Source organism: Aquarana catesbeiana, linkage group LG02 (assembly GCF_042186555.1).
Source record: "Aquarana catesbeiana isolate 2022-GZ linkage group LG02, ASM4218655v1, whole genome shotgun sequence".
Taxonomy (NCBI): domain Eukaryota; kingdom Metazoa; phylum Chordata; class Amphibia; order Anura; family Ranidae; genus Aquarana; species Aquarana catesbeiana.
The window spans coordinates 118606796-118629941 of NC_133325.1; the positions used below are offsets into that span (position 1 = coordinate 118606796).

Here is a 23146-nt window from a genome sequence, read left to right on the forward strand (position 1 = left end):
AACTCAGTTTCAGGGTCTTGGCAATCTTCTTATAGCCTAGGACATCTTTATGTAGAGCAACAATTCTTTTTTTCAGATCCTCAGAGAGTTCTTTGCCATGGGGTGCCATGTTGAACTTCCAGTGACCAGTATGAGAGACAGAGCGATATCAACAAATTTAACACACCTGCTCCCCATTCACACCTGAGACCTTGTAACACTAATGCCCCGTACACACGGTCGGTTTTTCCGATGGAAAATGTCCGATCGGAGCGTGTTGTCAGACATTCCGACCGTGTGTGGGCTCCATCGGATTTTCCGACACACAAAGTTTGAGAGCAGGCTATAAAATTTTCCGACAACAAAATCCGATCGAGTCAATTCAGACCGTGTGTTGCCAGTTCAGACGCACAAAGTGCCACGCATGCTCAGAAGAAATTTCGAGACGGAACAGCTCGGTCTGGTAAAATTAGTGTTCGGAATGGATACAGCACTTTCGTCAGGCTGCAATGTTTGAAATAGTTTAATACAGCGCACTCTCTTCTTCTTTATAATGTGAGAAGATTGAAGTAGTTTTGCTGCTCATATTCACACAGACGATATTCTCACAAACTTCTTTCTTTATTATTTATTGTGATTCCCTCAATATATTTTGATTAGTCACATCTGACCAAATTTTTTTTTGTTGGTTTTTAAATATTTCTTTTTTTTTTTTTGGTCAAGGCATTTTTTTTTTTTGTGTGTGTTTGTATTTTTTCCAAGGCTGATGTTTTTTTTGTGTTTTTTTTGTGTTTTACTCCATAATATTTTTGTGTGTGTTTTGTGTGTCAAGTTACCACAACACCATTGATATCTTGTATTGTAAGGAGGTTGCTTGGTGTTGGTGTCTCTTGTTAATTTCACATTGTATTTTTGAAATGTATGAGGAGTAGGACCTGGAGGAGGAGGAGGACTATGTGTGAGGTCACAAATGTGGGTAGCACATGTTATTTCGCCCCTCAACCCCTTATTGAGAGCTTCCAAAATTAGGAACTCACACAGGAGTTGTTGGCCCTCCTCCATCTGCATCATTTTGCAGACAGTTATGCCAGCAAAGTCCTCCTCCACAGTGTGGGGTGTTCTCAGGGCCTCTGTAGCCTTCCAAAAGAGGCCTATGGCAGCCTCCTCCAGGTTACTCCTCTTCCTGGCACTTTGTCTTTGAAGGCGGAGGGGAGGGACCTGGATATCAGGCAGCCTGCTTGGCCCGGCCATCTCCTGGCTGAGACTTCCCTGTGTATGAAAAAGGGACATGGTTTTAGTTTTTGCTTCATCAATCACAATCAGAAATTAGTACTCCAAACTAACATCTAATTAACATCATTGATTGGACAACCATGAATATTTAGAGGAATGCTATACCTGGGTCAATCTGGGCTCCTTCACATGTTGCTGCCTGGAAGGCCCAGGTTGGGCGTCAGAAGCCTCAGCTGGGGGGGAAGGAAGCGTGGAAGGAAGAGTAGAGAGTGCTGGCCTGGGTTCAGTCTGACCTGCCAGAAAATGCAGCCTGTCATAGTACCACAGCCTGGGGACATAAATGTCATCTGCTGCTCCTGATCTCTGGGAATCCTGGACCTTCTTGTGCTCCCTTAGATTAGTGCTCCGCAGGCCACCAATTAGAACCTTCAAATAGGTGATGTCTGCCGTTGGGATCACCTGCTTCACAAAATCCAACAAATTATCCAGCTCTGCCTTCCTCTTTGTTTGGTTCTTATATTCCGGGTGGTTTATCTACCATAGACAAGGCAGCTCCCTGAACATATCAATGAATATGGGCATAAATTCCTCATCTTTAAATAGATCCATTTTCACTGCAAGACACAACACAAGACAAACCTGTGACAGACCTAGCCGGGACAGAGGCTGTTGGAGAGGACTGGGTACGAGCCTCTTGCCTTTTGATTATGGGCCCTGGATTTTCAATGGAATGGTGCTCTTTGTGGGGAGAATTGGAGGTCCGGTCTGAACTGTGCAGATCAGACTCAGTCGTGTATATATGTGTGTATTGTATGTTGTTTGATTCTGTTGGGGACTCCTTGCTGTGGTCATCTGGGATCTGTGTCCCTGAAGAGGGAGGGGGGATTCCTCCAGCAGCCCCCTGCTGATAAGACTGATTCATACTGTTGGGACACATCCTGTGAGGAGAAGCTGGTGTCATCAACTCCAACTACCTGTGTTTATGTTCATTGAATGAGCTGATCACATTGTCCTCTATACAATGTAGGAGACGGGACGACTCCTATTGGAGCTGCTGCTATTGTGAGGAAATGTCCTGTGATAATTAACTCAGTCTGGGCAAAAGGTCCTGTCTCAGTCACCTAGGCTGTATAAAGGATAAGTTAATTAGCTCATGTTAATTAGGTTAATTAGGTTACAGTTGTATTGTTAGAGGAGGTTACAACGGCATATAAAGTCTTGTAATTTTGATTCTAAATAAAAGAGTTCATGTTAGCAACAAGCAAGTGTCGCCTTGTTTTGTGCTCAGAGAGGTTGGGATATCTGTATACAGACTGGGAGGAAGTGGTATATGACGGAAGCACTCAAGCGGAGTGTGGGACGTTCCGTGACAAAACCCTAATGTCAGCCTAAAGTCTACTAAACTTGTGCAAATACAGGCCTCAATCTATAAGCAGTATAGGCCCAATGTTAAATCTTACCTTCGCTATCACGATCAGCGCCTCCGTTACTCCTTCCTCCGCTCACAGATCGTACGTACTACGCACGCGTGTTACGCTTTATAGACACTGCGCATGCGTGAAACTCCGCTCGCCCCTGACGTTCTTTCTAGTCTATTCCCTGCCCCTTCTCGTTCGTCGCAGTGGGAGAAGAGCACATGGCGGAGTCAGAGCAGGTGTCTGATAATTACACCAACGAGGAAGAGGAAAGCCCGGAGCCTGAAACGTCCCGATCCAGAAAGAGACGATATAAGGCATCAAATATGTCCTTTGGGGAGATGATGGAGATGGTCGACATAATGAAGAGGGCCGACTATGATGCAAAGTATGGACCTTACCCCAACCCCAATGTCAGAAAGGCCAAGATAATGGCGAAAGTGGTCAAGAGTCTGCACCGGAATTTCGGGGTACGACGATCAAAAGACCAGCTCAGGAAACGGTGGTCGGACCTCAAATTAAGAGAGCACGAGCAGTACAGAAAGATCCGGAGAGTGCTGCAAAAAAGTAAGTAGTTGTACTGTGTTCCGATTCTTTATGTTTATTACGTTCGTGCTGCTCCATGTGTTTTTCTTAACTGTTATCCAGTTTAAAATGTCAACTTTCATGTTCATGGGCACATTATTCGTTCGTATCAAACATTGTTCGTTCGGCCTAGAAAACACCATTGTTTTGGCCATATGCATTTCACCACATTTTTTAGGGCCTACTTGTCTGAAACTAATTTGATTGTGTAGATGGGTTTGTTACTAGAATGAAATGCTAACTAGATTCTGTGTAAGGAGAGGACACTCAGCAGCAGTTTTCATATCTGTATGCTGGAGCACTAGTGTGGGACACAAGAACACCCTTTTTATTAGGGGGTCCCACACAGCTGCTCCAGTGTATACTATAGGGGGGTCTCCATCTGTGAAGCTTGTACAAGACAGGTAAAGTATTCAAGCTTGACAAAGGACAAGACAAATGCAACATCTTTGAACTCTGCCAAAACAGACAATTGTACCCTACTTCCAAGCAATGTTTCATATTCCTATTTCTGCCATCAAATATGTGTGTGCTAAGTATACCTATTTTTCTTGTACATAGGGGATAAAAGACTCGGACGACACCCGTCATCCGAGGAGAACACAGATCCCCCACCTCTGGAAGAAGGGGAAATCCACCTAAGACCAGCAGAGCAGGAGGAGGAAGACGTGGTGGAAATTGGCACCACAACACGTGAGTGTCTGCGACCACAGGCTCAGGTAAGAGATGGATGCCGCCATATTTATAATACATGGTGTTGTTTTGTTTCAATCTTTTTAGGGGATTGTGATGTTGTGGATCCAGGCCATTTCACCTCAGAAAGTGCACAGATCCTGATCGGGGAGATCATGGGGTGTAATAGGGACATCAATGACAAAACATTGTGAAAGCCATCAATGATGTTCAGCAAAAAATAAGGAACATCATTGATGTTTTAGGGAGAGTTTAAAACCCCGCAAAATCCCTTGGGTTTTTGTTGGGCCAAAATTTTTTGTATTTTTTTATGTAAATTTGTAGCAAAGCCAAATTTGGAAGAGGCACACAGTGTGTCAACATGTGCTATCTGCCCTTACGGGAGATCAATGGACGCGTTTTGGGGGTGCAACCCCTTCCTCAATAATAAAGTAGCTGTGAGGAAGGGGTTGCACCCCCAAAACACGTCCCTTGATCCCCCGTGATGGCAGCTAGCCATTACATGTTGACATGTTGACATTTGGAAATTTGTGTACTTCTTCCAAATTTGGGTTTTCGAGTGGTGACTTCACCCCATCTGAACGCAATATCAAACACAGTTTGTAAATACTCATGTCTGATATTGCCTTCAAGTTCTACCAAATGTGAACTTTGTAAGTTCTAAATTTGTGTCTTTCTTGTGGGTTTTACACATGCCTGTTTTATCTTAAATGGACATTTCTACTTTTTCTAATGTGACCCCAAAAATTGTTAAACAACAAACATGTTGGTTTGTTTTAAAAACCTTTTGTAGATGCACATGTGATTGTGCTGTTATTAAAAAGATTGTTAATCAAGATTGTGTGGATTATTGTCTCAACGCTCCCAAACGTTTGTGGTTCTCTAATTGGTGTTTTCTGTGACAATGGGGGTTATTTCCTAAGGGAAAATACACTTTGCACTACAAGTGCAGTTTCAACTGCACTTGTAGTGCAAAGTGCCTTTGCCTTTAGTAAATAACACCCAACAGTGCTTTGTAATGTTACACAATCACGCCATTTTCAGGACTCACATTTCTGTCAGGGTCAGCTAAAAAAAACACTAGCAGTAAATTTCACCAAAGATTTTAGTTCTTTTTTTTATTTTAAAAAGGTTTTACACATTGTCTGGCATATTGATAGCCCCCCTACCCGCAAAGAATTCAAGGTATCTTAGCCGGACATCATGGGCACTCAGGGGGGGCAAGCCAGGACGGCCACTTTCAAGCGCCGTCAGGGTTGATTCATGTTGAATTCCGGCCTCAGGCCCAACTGAGCCAGCATAGTTGGCAGAATGTTGCCGTAAAAAGTTGTGTAGAACACAGCACGCCAGGATAATGTGATTCGGTTTGTACTCCGCCATATGTATGGGTGTAAGAAATAGGAGGAACCGGCTGGCCATGATTCCAAACGTGTTCTCCACCACTCTTCTGGCTCTGGCCAGCCGGTAATTAAAAACCCTCTGGTCCGGGGTGAGGGTCCTCATCGGGAATGGCCGCATAAGATGGTCCCCCAGCGCAAAAGCTTCATCCGCAACGAAGACGAATGGGAGTCCTTCCACATTGTCTTCTGGAGGTGGCAAGTCCAAGCTGCCATTCTGGAGACGCCTGTAGAACTCGGTCTGGGCGATGACTCCACCATCGGACATCCGGCCATTCTTCCCCACGTCCACATACAGAAATTCATAAGTAGCCAACACCACCGCCAACATCACAATACTATTGAACCCCTTATAATTATAATAGTACGACCCCGAGTTGGGTGGTGGGATGATGTGGACGTGTTTCCCATCAATTGCCCCTCCGCAGTTAGGAAAGTCCCACCTCTGGGCAAAGTGGGAGGCCACAGTCTGCCATTCCTGTGGCGTGGAAGGAAACTGTGAAGTCAAAATCAAAAAAAAAAAATAGTCTTTGTGCACATAAAAAGGGAAAGCAGATTAGACACAAACATTGTTGGCCAACATCAAGATAGCATTTATTAGAGGAATTTTTTTAAAACCAAAGTATAAGGTCCAACTATCAGATTCCCCCCTCTCCTGGGCCATTTCTAACATTATAGGGGGGGGAACTCTGGGACGGGTAACCCCCTACACTTAATTGAGAGATGAATGCCTAAATAATGGATATTACTTTGGCCAGCCCCTATTTAGTTACACTATTGACAGCCCACTGGACAGGTAAGAAGTGTCATAATACAAAGATAAAAATACACACTGTACACATTTTAGCACATTTGGACATTCTGCTATTACCTATCAAGATAATAATAGTATACAAAAACTTTAAACAGTACCATTTGAAAGTATTCAGGCAGGCCCTTGCACTACATGCTTTGGGCAATTCATCCATAAATATGACCACAAAAGAGATGGGTATAGTGTGTATGGGTTTGGCAAAGTCAGCAGATAGATGATTGAGGATAGATAGAGAATTGGTATCAGCTGACTTAGCAGTTGGGGGGAGGGAGGGTTCCAAATGATTTGGGGACCCCCAAAAAAAAGACTTGGGAACTCTGCATGAATTTTAATCACCAATCACATTTCCTAAAATTTTAGGGGGTGTTTGGGGTAAAGCACTACTATGTGACTACATGAGGTGAATATAGGGCCAGGAGAACATGCTGAGGAGGTAAGTGAAGGCAAATATGTATGAAGGAGCAAAAAAATAATTACATAAAAATCCAGCATGCATGAGAACAAAGGGGACATTCACAGCATATTACAATCATGGTAATTAGGGAATGAGGAAAGAAATACAATATATTATCAAACATTAAATACAATAAAATGTGATGTTAAAGGATAACAATCTTACCTTAATATACTCCTTCTGCAGGACCTGTATGATGGCAGAACAGGTCTCTGGAAAAAAGATCCCCAGAGCCTGGGGGGAGATGCCTGTCGAGAACTTCAAGTCCTGCAGGCTTCTCCCCGTCGCCAAGTACCGCAGGGTGGCGACGAGCCTCTGCTCCGGAGTGATGGCTTGCCTCATGCAGGTATCCTGCCTGCTAATATAAGGGGTCAGCAAAGCCAACAAACGGTGAAATACGGGGTCCGTCATCCGGGGAAAGTTTCTGAAATCATCAGGATTATTCTCACGGATCTCACGGAGCAAAGGCATATGACAGAACTGGTCACGCTGAAGCAACCAATTCTTGGTCCATGAACTCCTCCCCACCCTGTTCATCGACTGGACTTGTGTCAAGGTCAGGACCCCAACACCAAGCCCCCGCACAGCACGAACTCTACGAGGAATACGTATACGCAACATGGCTAGAAAACGGTCGGCTGCTCAGAACGAAGTAACAGAACGCACTGAAGAACAGCAAGGCCTGTGAAGAGCGACCTGAAAAACAGTAACGAACGAACAAGAACACAATGACAAGTCAATGGTACTCGCTGCATGCACTGAAGAGCAGATACAAACCCACAAGCACAAACTGAACAGCAGAAAACGATCTGAAAACCACGAGTCTGAAAGCGCGAATCGTCTCTCACCAAACTTTTACTAACACGAGATTAGCAAAAGGAGCCCAAAGGGTGCCGTGCTTGGTTCTGAACTGGCCTTTTCTAGTCTCGTCATACGTGGTGTACGTCACCGCGTTCTTGGCGAGCGGAAATTCCGACAACTATGTGCGACCGTGTGTACGCAAAACAAGTTTGAGCCAACATCCTTCGGAAAAAATCCATGGATTTTGTTGTCGGAATGTCCGATCAATGTCCGATCGTGTATACGGGGCATTACGAGTCACACGACACCAGGGAGGCATATATACTGTATGTATATGTATGTTGTACATTTACATCAGTCCCCGCCCTCAGGGAGCTTACAACCCAAGATCCCTAAGTCACATTCATATATACAGTGAGGGGAAAAAAGTAAAGTATTTGATCACCTGATGATTTTGTACGTTTGCACACTGACAAAGAAATGATCAGTCTATAATTTTAATGGTAGGCTTATTTTAGGGAGAAACACAATAACAACAAAAAAATCCAGAAAAACACATTTCAAAAAAGTTATAAATTGATTTGTATTTTAATGAGTGATATTAGTATTTGAACCCTTCACAAAACATGACTTAGTACTTGGTGGCAAAACCCTTCTTGGCAATCACAGAGGTCAGACGTTTCGTGTAGTTGGCCACCAGGTTTGCACACATCTCAGGAGGGATCTTGTCCCACTCCTCTTTGCAGATCCTCTCAAAGTCATTAAGGTTTTGAGGCTGACCTTTAGTAACTAAAACCTCCAGCTTCCTCCACATATTTTCTATGGGATAAGGTCTAGGCCACTCCAGGACCCCAACCACTTGCCGACCGCCCACTGTCCTTATATGTCAGCTGTTTGAAGAGGATTATCATTGTTATGGCAGCAGCTAGCTGCCATAACCCCGGTATTCCGCAGGCGGTCTGTTTTCAGATAAAAGTGGTCTCTGCGGCGGATTCGCCACAAGATCACTTTTATCGGTGGCGGGAGAGGGCCCCCTCCCGCCGCGCTACGGTGCCCTCCGCCGCTAACCGGAGCCGTCTTTGTCTGTACTATGGAGCTGACTGAAGGGAAGATGGCCCCCACTCGGCTCCATACCATTGCAGGGCGGAAGCGACATCAAAACGTCACTTCTGCCCATAGCTCTTAAAGGAACATTTTTTTAATTATTTTTTTTTATTGCATTTTAGTGTAAATATGAGATCTGCGGTCTTTTTGAACCCAGGTCCTGTCCTGCTTTTTTTCTATTACAAGGGATGTTTACATTCTTTGTAAAAGGAATAAAAGTGACACAAGTTTTTTTTTTAAACAGTGTAAAAATAAAAATAAATAAGAAAAAAAACATTTTTAACGTGCCCCATCCTGCTGAGCTCACATGCAGAAGCGAACACATACGTGAGCAGCGCCCGCATATGAAAATGGTGTTCAAACCACACATGTGAGTTACCACCGCGATCGTTAGAGCAAAAGCCATAATTCTAGCCCTAGACCTCCTCTGTAACTCAAAACACGCAACCTGTAAACATTTTTAAACATCGCCTATGGAGATTTTCAAAGGTAAAAGTTTGTCGCCATTTCATGAGCGGGCGCAATTTTGAAGCGTGACACGGTGGGTATCAATTTACTCTGCGTAACATTATCTTTCACAATATAAAAAACGTTGGGCTAACTTTACTGTTTTCTTATTTTTTCATTTAAAAAAAGTGTATTTTTTCCCAAAAAAGTACGCTTGTAAGACCGCTGCGCGAATACGGTGTGACAAAAAGTATTGCAATGACCGCCATTTTATTCTCTAGGGTTTTAAAATATGTATATATAATAATGTTTGGGGGTTCTAAGTAATTTTCTAGCAAAAAAACTAATTTTAACTTGTAAACAAATCTCAAAACAAGGCTCTGTCCTTAAGTGGTTAATGTGCTTCTTCTTGAGCCATTCCTTTGTTGCCTTGGCTGTGTGTTTTGGGTCATTGTCATGCTGGAATACCCATCCTCGACCCATTTTCAATGCTCTGGCTGAGGGAAGGAGGTTCTTACCCAAGATTTGATGGTACATGGCCCTGTCCATTGTCCCTTTGATGCAGTGAAGTTGTCCTGTCCCCTTAACAGAAAAACACCCCCAAAGCATAATGTTTCCATCTCCATGTTTGACGGTGGGGATGGTGTTCTTGGGGTCATAGGCAGCATTCCTCCTCTTCCAAACACAGCCAGTTGAGTTGATGCCAAAGAGCTTGATTTTGGTCTCATCTGACCACAACACTTTCACCCAGTTCTCCTCTGAATCATTCAGATGTTCATTAGCAAACTTCAGACGGGCCTGTATATGTGCTTTCTTGAGCAGGGGGACCTTGTGGGTGCTGCGGGATTTCTGCCTTGAGATCATTGAGAAGATTCTCCCATGTAGTTCTGGGCTGATTCCTCACCGTTCTCATGATTATTGAAACGCCATGAGGTGAGATCTTGCATGGAGCCCCAGACCGAGGGAGATTGATAGTTATTTTGTGTTTCTTCTATTTGCGAATAATCGCACCAACTGTTGTCACCCTTTCACCAAGCTGCTTGGCGAGGGTCTTGTAGCACATTCCAGCCTTGTGTAGGTCTACAATCTTGTCCCTGACATCCTTGGATAGCTCTTTGGTCTTGGCCATGGTGGAGAGATTGGAATCTGATTGATTGCTTCTGTGGACAAGTGTCTTTTATACAGGTAACAAGCTGAGATTAGGGATATAAAGGGAGTGCTCCTAATCAAAGCTCATTACCTGTATAGAAGACACCTGGGAGCCAAAAACCTTGCTGATTGATAGGGGATCAAATACTTTTTTCACTCATTAAAATGCAAATCAATTTATAACTTTTTAAAAAATTTTTTTGGAAATTTTTGTTATTCTGTTTCTCACTGTTAAAATAAACCTACCATTAAAATTATAGACTCATAATTTCTTTGTCAGTGGGCAAACGTACAAAATCAGCAGGGGATCAAACACCTTTTTCCCTCACTGTATACTAGGGCCATTTTAGACAGGATCCAATTAACTTACCAGCCTGTCTTTGGAGTGTGGGAGGAAACTGAAGTACCCGGAGGAAACCCACACAGGGCCAAGGTGAACATGCATACTCTGCCAGGTAGTGTCCTGTTTGGGATTCAAACTGGCAACCCTAGTGCTGCTAGGTAGAAGTGCTAGCCACTTTGCTGCTCGATATTTTTTTTTTAGATATTTTTATACATAGCAATTTAATTATAATGTATTAAATGCAACAAATTACTTTTTTCCTTTCTTTATGAGGGATCTAGTCTAGTGATCTATTTTTTTTTTAAAGGGTAAATTTTATTGATATTACACAGAACAATAGTAACAGCATCCATATAATACAAAACGTGGATCAGGATACAGGTACCAGGACCTTTAGACATAGAAACATGAAACAGCCAAACATCTTACAAGTTGTACATTCGTATATGTGGATTATATGAAGAAACATAAATCTGAGAATTTCCGTATCAAAGCTAGACATTACTGGTGAAGCCTATTATTCTAAGGATAATAAAAAGAGGGAAAAAAAAGACGAACTGCAAACAAAACAAAACCAATGAAATCAAAAGCAGGGTTAATAGCTATAAAATTTGTTTCCACACCAAGAACAGATAGGAAGAATCCATATCAGCCCTCCTCCCATAAGTCCACATTCCATCCATCTCCAATTAAGGATATATGACATCACAGCATGTCTTTATATATCAATATCACCAGATACCGAAGTGATCCATCCTGCCCAAATTTTTTGGCACGTCCCCTGGACGTATGTAAGTTTGAACAGTGGTAACACTTTATTAACCAGCTCCACCCAGAATGGCATGGAAGGGGGGGGGGGATCCTTCCATTTAAGTGCCAAGGCTTTTTTAGCATATAAAAATACTATTCGTAGAAGGATCTTTTTAGAGTTTGAAATCTCCTCCTCTCCGAAGTCACCTAAGAGACATCTAGCTGGGGAGTATACATTTGGGAGAGCCAACCTGTCCTCTAGGAACCCGAGGATTGCCTTACAGAATTTCCCAACACAGCCCAACACAGGACACAGCCAAATCATATAAAAAAAATCTCCGGGTGATGGCAACGGTGACATTCAGGTGAGTCTACTCTGCCCATCCTATATAGACGTTCTATGCAGATAATTAAATTGTATTAATTTGTCCCTAGCCGATATCATAGACGGCAGCATAGAGTCTACCACCTCTGACCATGATTCATCAGTCAATAATGGAATGTCTTCCCTCCACTGACTAGCAATATTCTCCATCCTAGAGGAGGAGGAGGTCAGAAGAAAAAAATATCTGGAAATACGTTTTGAGTGATCATCTTCAGACATAAGTTTCTCCAACATAGCAGGGGACAGCGAAAGCTCCGTCAAGCCAAATTGTATGTACAAAGAAGGGCAACAAAGCTAATAAAGGGTCTGGAGGATATTAGTTATGAAGAAAGGTTGCGAGCACTGAACTTATTCTCTCTAGAGAAGAGACGCTTGAGAGGGGATATGATTTCAATTTACAAATACCATACAGGTGACCCCACAATAGGGATAAAACTTTTTCGCAGAAGGGAGTTTAATAAGACACGTGGCCACTCATTAAAATTAGAAGAAAAGAGGTTTAACCTTAAACTGCGTAGTGGGCTCTTTACTGTAAGAGCGGCAAGGATGTGGAATTCCCTTCCACAGGCGGTGGTTTCAGCAGGGGGCATTGATCGTTTCAAAAAACTATTAGCTAAGCACCTGAATGACCACAACATACAGGGATATACAATGTACTGTATATACTCGAGTATAAGCCGAGTTTTTTTTTTTAGGCTGAAACCCCCCCTCAGCTTATACTCGAGTGAGGGTCTCGAGTGGGGGTGCAGCCTCACTGTGCCCATCTGCAGCCATACCTTTGATTACTAAAACAGTGGGTGTCTCCCGTAGTCTGTTCGGCGGCTGTCCTTTGTAACGAAGCCCCGCCTCCTCGTCTGTGATAGAGGAACACTGATACAATACTGGGAAACTGTATCAGTGTTCTGTCTATCACGGACGAGGAGGTGGGGCTTTGTTACAATGGAGGGCCGCCTACCAGACTGCATAACACAGCGGAAGACACCCGCTGTTTTAGTAATCAAAGGTACGGCTGCCGATGTGCACAGTGAGGCTGCAAATGGACACAGTGAGGCTGCAGATGGACATTGTTTATCCAGTAAACAATGCCCATAGAGATCTCTAAATGTTTTGAAAGATTGATCAGAGAATAATAGATGAGCATATTTAATTCCCTACTTGGCCCAACACGTACCGTCTGGAATTTTGTATAATTCAGGTAAGTGGGGATTATGCAAGTGCATCAAAGTGTAGCGCTATTATGTTCAATTAAATAGCCTCAACAAACCGTGAAAATTATATATATGACCAATACAGTGAAAAAAAAATTTTTTATATAGTAAAATCATAAAGTCTCTAATGGTCTCCAAATTCACTTCTGTGTAGTGATCATTTGCAGTCCATAATCAAATAGGGCAATCCTGTTCACCTTGTAAGTGGCCAATGAGGTAGATAAAAGGCAATTTGTGATAATACCAGCACCAGAGTGAATTGCAGGCTTACCAGAAACTATGGACCCAAAAGAACATACGTTCTATGAGTCAGATGAGCTTATATTGCCACCGGCAATGGAAGAGGAGCCTTGAAGATCCTCAATGATGGAAATCTGGAGTCATCCAGGCTTTAATGGTAGAAGGTTTTCTCCATGAGGGTGGTTATGTTTCCAGGAAAGTTAGCCCGTGAATAAGAAAAAGGGCCACATAGTGTAATTCCGTAAGCAGGAAAAAATGTATTAAAAAATAGTAAACACTTACATTTAAGCAGTAAAAAAAGCGCTTTAAGTAAAAATAGTGGCGGCAGTGAAGTACTCCCGACGCGTTTCCTCTCACTAGACTTCGTCTGGGGTGCTCATCCACTGCAGCCATGCTCCCTAATGAAGACCCTGTGACCCCTATGATGAGAATCCAGCTCGTACATTGTTTAGCCATGCACTTTGCACTTCCGGGTTCGTCCAAAATGGCAGACCCGCATGCGTACCAAGCCTCTCTATTATGTTCCCCAATGCGTTCCAGCAATCAGAACCATATTTTTTATAGCTCCCCATATGTATTTCTATGTAGACTAAGGTTTGATGTTATACATATTGGAAAGCCAAAAACCCCAAGTAAATAAAAAATAGAAGGTTAAGGGAAAGATTGGTCGTCTCCCGTCCCAACAAATTGCGCGTCTACTCTCCTGCGCAACACAAAATGACGTGCGTACCATATCCAGATCACACGCTCCGACGTACGTCATTACGTCATGACCCGACGTGCGCTCCAAGTGAAATGGAACGCATGTCAAGAATCACCAGAGGGAACGTGTGTTTCACGTCCCCATAATACGGACGAACGCACAGCGTGGCTTAGTGGGGATTATGCCACAAAGGAGCATTGGGTGACTTATCCAGCGGGACACCTCTCATTTTATTGTTACAGATATGAAAAATTTTATAGGAAAGTTTGATAAGATCCGCCCCAACCAATGGGTATGGGCCATTCCTATATAAGACATGAATCAATGCCTCGTAGGAGTGCATCATGGCAGCCTGAGTAGTAACCGAGGTGATCTCTAGATTTGGAAAGAACCACCAATGGATATGTGTTAGCTGAAATGCCAAATAGTAACACTGGATATTCGGTAAGGCCAAATCACCCGTCTGGATGGGTAAGTGCAATGTCTCCAATGAGATCCTAGTTGGCTTAGAGCCCCAGAGAAATTATGAGATTAACTTATTTATTTCTGTGAATATTTTTTGGGGAATATAGATCGGGGGCTGCCAGAAAATATATAGAAATCTGGAAAGATATATCATTTTAAATATGTTGATTTGGCCTAGGAGATTAAGAGGTAGCTTAGACCAACTCTGGAGATTATTTCGCAGACGTACTATTAACGGGGAGAGATTGTTGGAGATATATTTATTTAGTGGCAATTGAATTTCAATTCCTAGATACCTAAATTTAGGAACCACCTGTAAGGGGATATTCGGAGGCAACCTGGGAGTGAACAAGGGATCAAAGGGGGAAAACAGTCGACTTATTTCAATTAACCTTGAATCCAGAATAATCACCAAAGTGTGATATTAGATCTAATGCTGTGCTCAAAGACCCATCCCCATCCGCCAGATACAATAGCATATCGTCAGCGTACAGAGAGGTCTTTTCTTCCAATGTATTTATCCAACACCTCTTGACATCTTTATCTGCGCTTAATACAGCGGCCAATGGTTCTATAGCTAGGGCAAACATCAGGGACGATAGCGGACACCCCTGCCAAGTGCCCCGGCCTATTTCAAAAGCATCAGTAATAATATTATTTACTCGTAACCGATCCACAGGATGAGAATTTAACAATTTTACTCATGAGACAAAATTGGGTCCGAACCCCAGCCGCACAAGTACTGCCTGTAAATAAGGCCATTCAATAGAATTGAATGCTTTATTTGTATCCAATAATCCCATAATTCTAGTGTCAGGGCAAGGCCCCTCAGACTGCAAGACCATAAATAATCGGCGTGGATTAATAATAGACGTGATCACCTTTTTTACTCTTCTGGCAAGAAGTTTAGCCAATAGTTTGGCGTCTACATTAATTAACGCTATCGCGCGATAGGATTCACATAATTTATGATCTTTGTGCGGTTTAGGGATCAGGACAATGAGCCCTTCTCTAAGAGACTCAGGGAGCCCACCCTTATCAAAGGCATCACAATATACGTCGAGCAATTTTATGTGCAAGAAATTCTTGGTATGTACCAATTGAGTCGCTACCTCATGGACAACAACCTTCTCGACCCCCTACAGTCCGGCTTCCGTCCACAACATTCCACTGAAACTGCCCTACTAAAACACACCAATGAACTACTAACTGCTAAAACCAATGGCCATTACTCCATACTCATACTCTTAGACCTCTCTGCTGCCTTCGACACAGTTGACCACCTGCTCCTCCTCAGCAAACTTTGCTCCCTTGGCCTCTGTGATTCTGCTTTATCCTGGTTCTCCTGCTATCTCAGCGCACTTTCAGTGTCACAACTCCATCTTCTCCGCTCCTCTTCCTCTCTCTGTTGGGGTACCCCAAGGCTCCGTCTTTGGGCCCCTCCTATTCTCGCTCTATACCTATTCCCTGGGCCAGTTGATAACCTCCCATGGCTTCCAATACCACCTCTACACTGATGACACCCAGATCTATCGTTCCACTCCTCAACTCACCCCCTGGGTCTCCTCACGGATCTCAAACTTGCTGAATGACATATCAGTATGGAAGTCACACCACTGTCTCAAACACAATCTTTCTAAAATTGAACTTTTATATTTCTTCATTCCCGGTCATCCAACCACCCCCCCATGACTTTACCATTTAGATCAACAGCACAACCATTGGTCCCTCCACACATGCCAGGGTGCTGGGTGTAATCCTTGACTCTGACCTCTCCTTCAGCCCCCACATCCAATCACTGGCTAAATCCTGCTGCCTTAAACTCCGCAACATCTCCAGAATTCGACCCTTTCTGACTAATGACACCACAAAGCAACTTATTCACTCCTTGATTATTTCCCGCCTTCACTACTGCAACTCTCTCCTTAATGGCCTACCCTTACGCAGGCTATCCCCCTTCAGTCTATTATGAATGCTGCTTCTAGACTAATACATCTCACTAACTGATCCGTGACTGCTGCCCCTCTCTGCCAATCCCTTCACTGGCCTCCCCTACCCCACCGTATAAAATTCAAAATGCTAACCACAACATACAGGGCCATCCACAACATCGCCCCCAGCTACATCACCAACCTCATCTGCAGATTTTGCCCAAATCGTCCCCTCCGCTCCTCCCAGGACCTCCTGCTCTCTAGCTCCCTTGTTGCCTCCTCTCATACTCGCCTTCTGGACTTCTCCAGAGCCTCTTCCATCCTCTGGAACTCCCTGCCCCGGTATATCCGATCAGCCCCTAACCTGTCCACCTTTAGGAGATCCCTGAAAACTCACTTATTCAGGGAAGCCTATCCCACACTCACCTAACAACTGTCCCCGAGCCACCACCATCAAATCATTCCCTGCATCTATTACCTTTTGTACCACCACCCCCTCCTTTTAGAATGTACGCTCTATGAGCAGGGCCCTTCTATATTGAACTGTACTGTAATTGTGCTGTTCCCCCTCTACATTGTAAAGCGTGCGTAAACTGTTGGCGCTATATAAATTGTGTATAATAATAATAATGTTTTCTATGTAGGAAACCAGGCCTGTCCAATCCAAGTAACATCCCAAAGGCAGATCTTTGAAATAGAAGAGCTCTTATGCTCACCTCCCTACCGTCTTCCTCAGGCTTTTCAGCATTTATTAGTTCTGTGAATGTCGGATGCCAGTGTCCCCCACCATGAGCTGTGGTTCCATCCACCAACCCCTACGTCACTACAGGACACAGCAGTGATGTAGTAATCATTAAATAGAATCGCAGCTTTTTATGGGGGACACAGGCATTCGACATTCCCAGAAGTGCCAAATGATGAGGAGTCTGATGGAGACTGTAGTTCTAGAATGGAAAGAAGGTAGAGGCACATGCAACCAGAGAGCTGAGCATAAGAGCTCTTCTACTGAAAGAACCTTCCTATAGGATCTTTCCTTAGCCTGACAGGAGCACTTTAAGGATTACAGGCTGCTATATGCAGCTGAATTATAAAATATGTGCAGCAGTGTTTTAGTTCATTATATTAAAATTTAGATGTTAACATTTTGCAGCTTTTTTACGGGTCTTCTTCAAAATTATCTTCATTTTTTAACCTTTGCCAACCTGACTGTAGCTATTTACCAAAACGGTCACATCATTGGTTTTGAAGTACATGATACCTAAAATGTTACCTGTGCATAAATATGAGCTACTGATGATAAGTACTGAACATTTAGTGAAATGTCACTGATGATTATAACTGCCTAATTATGTCTCCTTTTTAGCTGTCTCCATCGCTGCCATGACGTGGTGCTGCGGAGGAGCAATATGGGGAGCTGGGGCTTCAGCATAGTTGGCGGTTATGAGGAGAATCACACAAACCAGCCTTTCTTTATTAAGACCATCGTGCTCGGGACGCCAGCATATTATGATGGGCGACTGAAGTGAGTAATAGACATCATTAGAACTTAATAAACATTTGTTTTGCTGAAACAATTGAAGATTTCCCAAAACTATATGTAGCTATTGTAGATGCAAATACTGTTTAGCTGAATTCTTCTTTATTCTCAGTCATCTAACTTTTAGTCACCTCCTAAAAATATTGTTTATATAGATGTAAATCTTTCAACGTTCTTCTACTTTATAGAAACTTAGTTACAATTATGGCTTGCTGTCTCTTTGGTACATTCTGTCACTATTTGAGACATATATGTGGACAATCATTTCTTGCATCTGTCAGTGCAAATACTTTACTAAGTTTGCCCCTCATGCACTCTGTAATGGGATAAAAATTAGCATCCACTGCAACATGTCAATAAATGCGATCAAAGCTTCATGGGAATAGTATTTAGTTCACCGTATGGCATTTTAAAACATTTACAAAATACATCCCAACATTTCACATTTGCTTCAGAGTGAAGCTCCAGGAAGGAGAGCAGAAATTCAGGACATCAAATGAAAGGTAAGGGGAGAGTGGCGCTTCCTATAATGATGGGAACAGAATCCCTACATGAACATGAATATGTATAATGCACCCAAGTGTAGATGTGCTTCAACCACCTAACTAAAGAATGGGTGTTGTACTGTGTATCATTATATATGTGTATACAATATCGCTGCAAATAATAGCAAAAATATGTATACTTCACCCAAGTGTGGATGTGCAACACCACCTAAATAAAACTAAATATAAACAATGTATGTTGTACCGTGTAACACTGTATATGTAGTATATATTAATACAGCATCTACGAATATATGCAAAAAATTCAGTCAAATGCTTCAATGGTGCAGTCTAAAGGAATGCACCATCAGCAGAAAACAGGGGTCTCCCCCACAGGAATTCCCAGCTACCAATAGAAAGTGACATCCAAAGAAATATATATATATAACACAAAAAATATATTAATAATAATAAACATCCAATTCAGATAAGGGATTCCTCAGTTGTGAAGGTGAAGCTCAGAAATAGGAAAGTGTACAAAAAATATATAAATATAAAATATATGGGACAAAAAATGATTCAGAGAATGATCAAAAGAATGAATAGAAGTGAGACTCCAAAAAATGGCATAGTGTTCATAGCAAAAAATTATTCATGCAAAAAATAAATGTTCATAAGCATCTAGGTGACTCTTGTGCTCCAAAAGCATCCAGTGACTTCTGTGATGCCCCTTAAGGGTCCCCACTCACCAGCTCCTGGCACCCCTACAGGGGTAGAAAGCGTGTAGTATTAAAGGTGGATGAGCTCCTATCCCAGATGGGACGTCCCCACCGATCCTATGTTCAGCACGACCGTATCCAGGAGATGATTCACCGGCTTTCAGTAGTCACATCCTCTTAAGGTAAGAGACAGGGCTCCCATAGTGCAGTAGTTTAAAAACTTTTATTTGTAAAACTGATAAAAGCAATACTTCCCACCAGGGGAGAAAACGCTATAGCTATGGTCAAAATTAACAGTGTCCAGGGAGCGGGCGGTCCACAGCGTGCGATCCAAGCTCCCTGTCAGTATGCTGGGTATGATGTAAGTGCGTATTCAGGACATGCCAAAAAACTCTGCTTGTATCAGACAGTTATGCCCTGTACACACGAACGGTTTTGCCATCGGAATAAACTCTAAAGGTTTTTCGGACGGAATTCCACTCAAGCGGTCTTGCATACACACGGTCACACCAAAGTCTGACCGTCCAGAATGAGGTGACGTACAACACGTACGACGGGACTAGAAAAAGGAGGTTCAATAACCAGTAGCCAATAGCTTCCGTCTTGTACTTGCTTCTGAGCATGCGTTGTTTTTGGTACGTCGGAACAGCATACAGATGAGCGGGTTTCCCGATAGTAATTAGTTCCGTCGGAAAAATTTTGAACATGTTCACTATCTAAGTCCGTCAGAATTTTCAACGGAAAAAGTCTGATGGGGCATACACATGGTCGGAAAATACAATGAAAAGCTCCCATCGGACTTTTTCTGACGGACATTCCGCTCATGTGTACGCGGCATTACAGTATTAAACAGAGGCTCACTGCCATCTAATGCCTGCGGATGCCTGTGGCCTCTGAAACAATTTTTTTCTGGCATCCTTAGTGTGTATGTTAGCTGTTAAATCTGTCTGACAACTTTGGCCCCCACTAAGTGTCACCTGGCAGCTTTCAAGGGCATCAGGAGGAGGAGCATTAATATAAATATTGCAGTAGGGTAAGAGCTTAAAGGAGAAGTACATCCAAAGCTTGTTTGGCTGTACTTCTCCTGTGGATCACAGGAGTGCAGATTATTTTGGACTGAAGTCGGCTGTCTGCTGACATCACAGAGCCAGTCCAGGCTCTGGCAAGATCGCAACAATGAAGTCGGGATCCGCCCACATGCCTGGACCGGCACCCAGCTCAGCATCTCAGTGAGCCGCTGAGAGCATAAGCCGCCCGCTCCCTCCTCCTCCACAACTCAGAGCTCCAGTGAACGCTGAGGACAGAGCAGAGAGCTGTGAGAACCGAGCGATCGGCGGTGTTTAGATCCCTTGCTTCTCAGTGTCAGAGCCAGTGGGGGGAAAGATGCAGCATCAGACTAATGCTGCATCCTGCTAGGTAAGTGTGATTAAAAAAAAAAGGGATTCCCATACTTTTCTTTTAAAAGAAATCTGTAGTGAGAGACATGCTTGGGTAGCCATTGTAGCCTTTGTTCTAAAAATATTAGTTACCTGGCTGTCAGTGGTTTTAATAACAGGCACTGATCCAGAACTAGAATGTACTGTAGATCAGGAGTTCTTACTTGCTGCATACTTATTCTGTGTCAGTGACTCAGAATACACTGAAGCTACAGACAGCTGAAGAAGCAGCTTTACAGAAGGTCCAGGTTTTCATTAACACCTCAGAGCTGTGTGGTTGGCTTTCTTTTAAACACAGGTAAACTATTGACTGGCTCCTTTGTATGTATAATAAGAGTTGAACTTTCTGCTTACAGATGTGGAGATATGATTGTTGCTGTGAATGGTTTATCTACGGTGGGAATGAGCCATTCTGCTCTTGTCCCAATGCTGAAGGAACAAAGAAGCAAAGTCACCCTTAGTGTGATCTCTTGGCCTGGAAGTCTTGTGTAAATCGCTCTACACAAGAGCATTGCCTTCAAATATCTCCTGTGCTCCAGAACTGGCGAACAGTTGGGTCACCTATCTTCAGCAACCAAGGTGGCCGACAAGTGAGTCTGTGGTCAAGAGGCGAAACTATCACTGGAGTGTCCCAAACTCACCCATTACCTGCGCTGGTCTAGCTGTGACCTTCCCTTGCTTCTCTTCCAGCCATTGAAAATACCCTGTGATGAGTCTGTAGTTCGTACCTTGTGCAACGCTGTCAGCATAAAGTTTTGCTGTGAAGATTGTGTAAAGCCATAGAATAAAGCGCGTGTGTGTGCCAAGATGACAAGGCGCTGAATGGCCATGTCGCCACGTCTGCAGTATGACCAGCTTTAGTATTGTACCATCCTCTTTGTCAGTGTGAAAAAAGGATTCCCACTGCAGTCAGAATATTGTGCTGCTATAAGGCTGGTATTGGTTTACCTCACAGGAACATTGCCAGTAACATATGTTCTTTAAAATAATATCAATCATCTGCTCGTGTTCCCTTTTACTTAAAAACAGGGGGCCAAAGCCAACTCTTTCACGGAATGGATTTTATACTGTGCAATAATAGATGTTTCTTTTTTCCCTTCTTCGTTTGTCAAAGGGTAATTTAATACACAACGTAGCCTGTAAGAACGTTAAACGGGGATTCGTTGCAAGGTTCATCTTCCTGATAATGAATGTTTTTGTTAGCATACACAAATTTTGATATTTTTATTGCAATATTTCTAAGATAATGTGCTTGTGATTGTGAAATTTTTACAAAGGTAAACATGAAGACAGTTTGATGAATTAGTGTTATATATAAAACAAGAAAGGAATTTGAGCTTCCCTACACACTACTGCCAGAAGTTGTATTACAGCTACTGCAAGGTATCATGTGAAAAGGAATCCAACGTGTAGTTGCCATTAAAGATGGAGTTTAGCACAGTAGGGATTAGTGTTCATGGAGTAAAGAGGCCACTAGCACTTCTCAAGAAGCAGCAACGTTAATGAAACTGCCAGATTAGATGTAATGCCCTGATGTTTAGTAACCCACATCCCTTCTTTAGAGAGCCCATGGAAGTACTGTATTTTTATGGTTTTACCACACTTAAACTTCAGGTAAGACCGAGAATTGTAGCTTCCATAAAATTGGAAAACTGTTGGCGTGCTCAAATCTGTTATTTATTGATATCAGGCATTTTTTAAGTTATGCTGGGGTTAAAGAATCATTCAATATGAAAGGCTAACTGAATCACCAGGGCACAAGCCAACAACATCAAATAGCAAATGTGCTATTTGGCTCCAGTATTGTATGGAACATGTGAGAACAGTGCCTACAGCTTGCAAGGGATGGGTCTGTTGTTATTTAATCATTTCCATTTAACTGAACTGTGTTCCTTCCAAACAATTACTAGTCCTCCAAGTGTATAACAGACACTATCTTCTAGTATTATAATTTGTCTTTTGTCTGTGGCCCTGATCCAGTTTGCAGCCTCTGCATAATTTCTGGACTGACAATAAACTGATGGTTGGCTATGCACGCTGCAAGGCAGCCTCTCCTCGATCAATGTGACACCAAGCAGGCCGCTCAGATATCAAGCACTGCATTGTGGCAAGTTAGAGAGATGCATCACATGTTCCTCTATACTCATAATATTTTTGAGGAAAATATTTTGTCTGAAGTAGGGTGCATGGTGGCCAGGGTTGCCCACCTCCTGCAGCATTTTTTACTGACAAAACATAGAAAATGTACTGGCGGAGCACATTTTTTACTGACAACCTGAGAAATTACAGAACTCCTATTGAAAACTAACACATATTTGAACAGTATAAACATGATATGGAAACACTGACAATACCTATAACAAAGCCAAGTGGTAAAGGGTGGTGGACATACACAGGAATTAAGACGATTCTCCCAATCTCTGAATATAAACCAAATACAACAAGGAATTTTTTCTTATAACAAGAAATATGGGATTTTTATAGGGAGAATTGGCGTCTATTCACAGTAGGTACTAACCAAGCAAATGTTAAAAAATTGATTTTTATTTTAATAGAAAAAAGAAAAACACATTAGAATATACAAGAGAATTGTCAATACAAATAGACATCAAAATAAGACCATCCAGTAATATGTTCAAATTCTATTCATGCCTGTCAGCCAACATGTTTCGCAAACGACAAGTTGCTTCATCAGGGCATAGATCGGCATCATTGGTTCATTTAAACTACAAGAACAATAGATAGGTATACTATAGTTAGAAGTGTATGGTGGTCATATACATACATGTGTCATAAAGAACATATAGCAATTAGTTTGAACATTTTATCTAGTAGTCTCACCTACTGGTATAAGTCTGAGATTAAAAGCATAC

General features: G+C 42.6%; 1 protein-coding gene across 3 annotated transcripts in view; it reads left to right on the forward strand.

Annotated features, from left to right (window-relative positions):
* The window catches only part of LNX2 (ligand of numb-protein X 2), a 241317-nt gene extending 218690 nt beyond the window's left edge, over positions 1–22627 (forward strand). For all 3 annotated transcript variants that reach the window (XM_073613387.1, XM_073613386.1, XM_073613388.1), the window contains 2 exons: positions 17460–17618; positions 20630–22627. In XM_073613387.1, the coding sequence (XP_073469488.1) occupies positions 17460–17618; positions 20630–20765 (295 nt within the window). In that variant the 3' untranslated portion in view covers positions 20766–22627. The remainder of the gene's footprint in view (positions 1–17459; positions 17619–20629) is intronic.
* Positions 22628–23146: the final 519 nt, after the last annotated feature.